Source organism: Charadrius vociferus, unplaced genomic scaffold (genome assembly GCF_000708025.1).
Source record: "Charadrius vociferus isolate BGI_N301 unplaced genomic scaffold, ASM70802v2 scaffold119, whole genome shotgun sequence".
Taxonomy (NCBI): domain Eukaryota; kingdom Metazoa; phylum Chordata; class Aves; order Charadriiformes; family Charadriidae; genus Charadrius; species Charadrius vociferus.
In genome coordinates, this window is record NW_009650170.1 from 1,209,949 (window position 1) to 1,210,309 (window position 361).

General features: G+C 64.8%; 1 protein-coding gene across 1 annotated transcript in view; it reads right to left on the reverse strand.

Annotated features, from left to right (window-relative positions):
- Window positions 1-191: 191 nt before the first annotated feature.
- The window catches only part of LOC104293085 (sodium- and chloride-dependent creatine transporter 1-like), a 10,047-nt gene continuing 9,877 nt past the window's right edge, over window positions 192-361 (reverse strand). Inside the window, exon 6 of the mRNA XM_009892547.1 lies at window positions 192-221. Within this exon, the coding sequence (XP_009890849.1) occupies window positions 192-221 (30 nt within the window). The remainder of the gene's footprint in view (window positions 222-361) is intronic.

Here is a 361-nt window from a genome sequence, read left to right on the forward strand (position 1 = left end):
GTTCCGTGTAGGCAATCCAGGGCTGCCCCACCACCTTCAGGGAGGCGATGCAGTTCCCAAAATCCAGCTCGTGCAGGTCAGGCACGTCGCAGGTAAACTCCCGGCTCAGCCCCTCGAAGTTGGCACGCTCGTACACTGTGATCCGGTTCATGGTGCTGTGGCTGCCCACCCCTGCGAGGGCAGGACGCACGTCAAGTCCCCTTGTGTGGGGTCACTCGGTGCTACGGGAAACCAACGAGGAAAGCCTGGCCAGCAAAGGGCCCCCCTGGCACCCCCTTATCCCCTGTCCTCTGCCTCTCCTTTGCCCACTTCCACCCAGTCCCTGCGCTCTCACCGTCTGTGCCGGCAGCGCCCCCCCCCC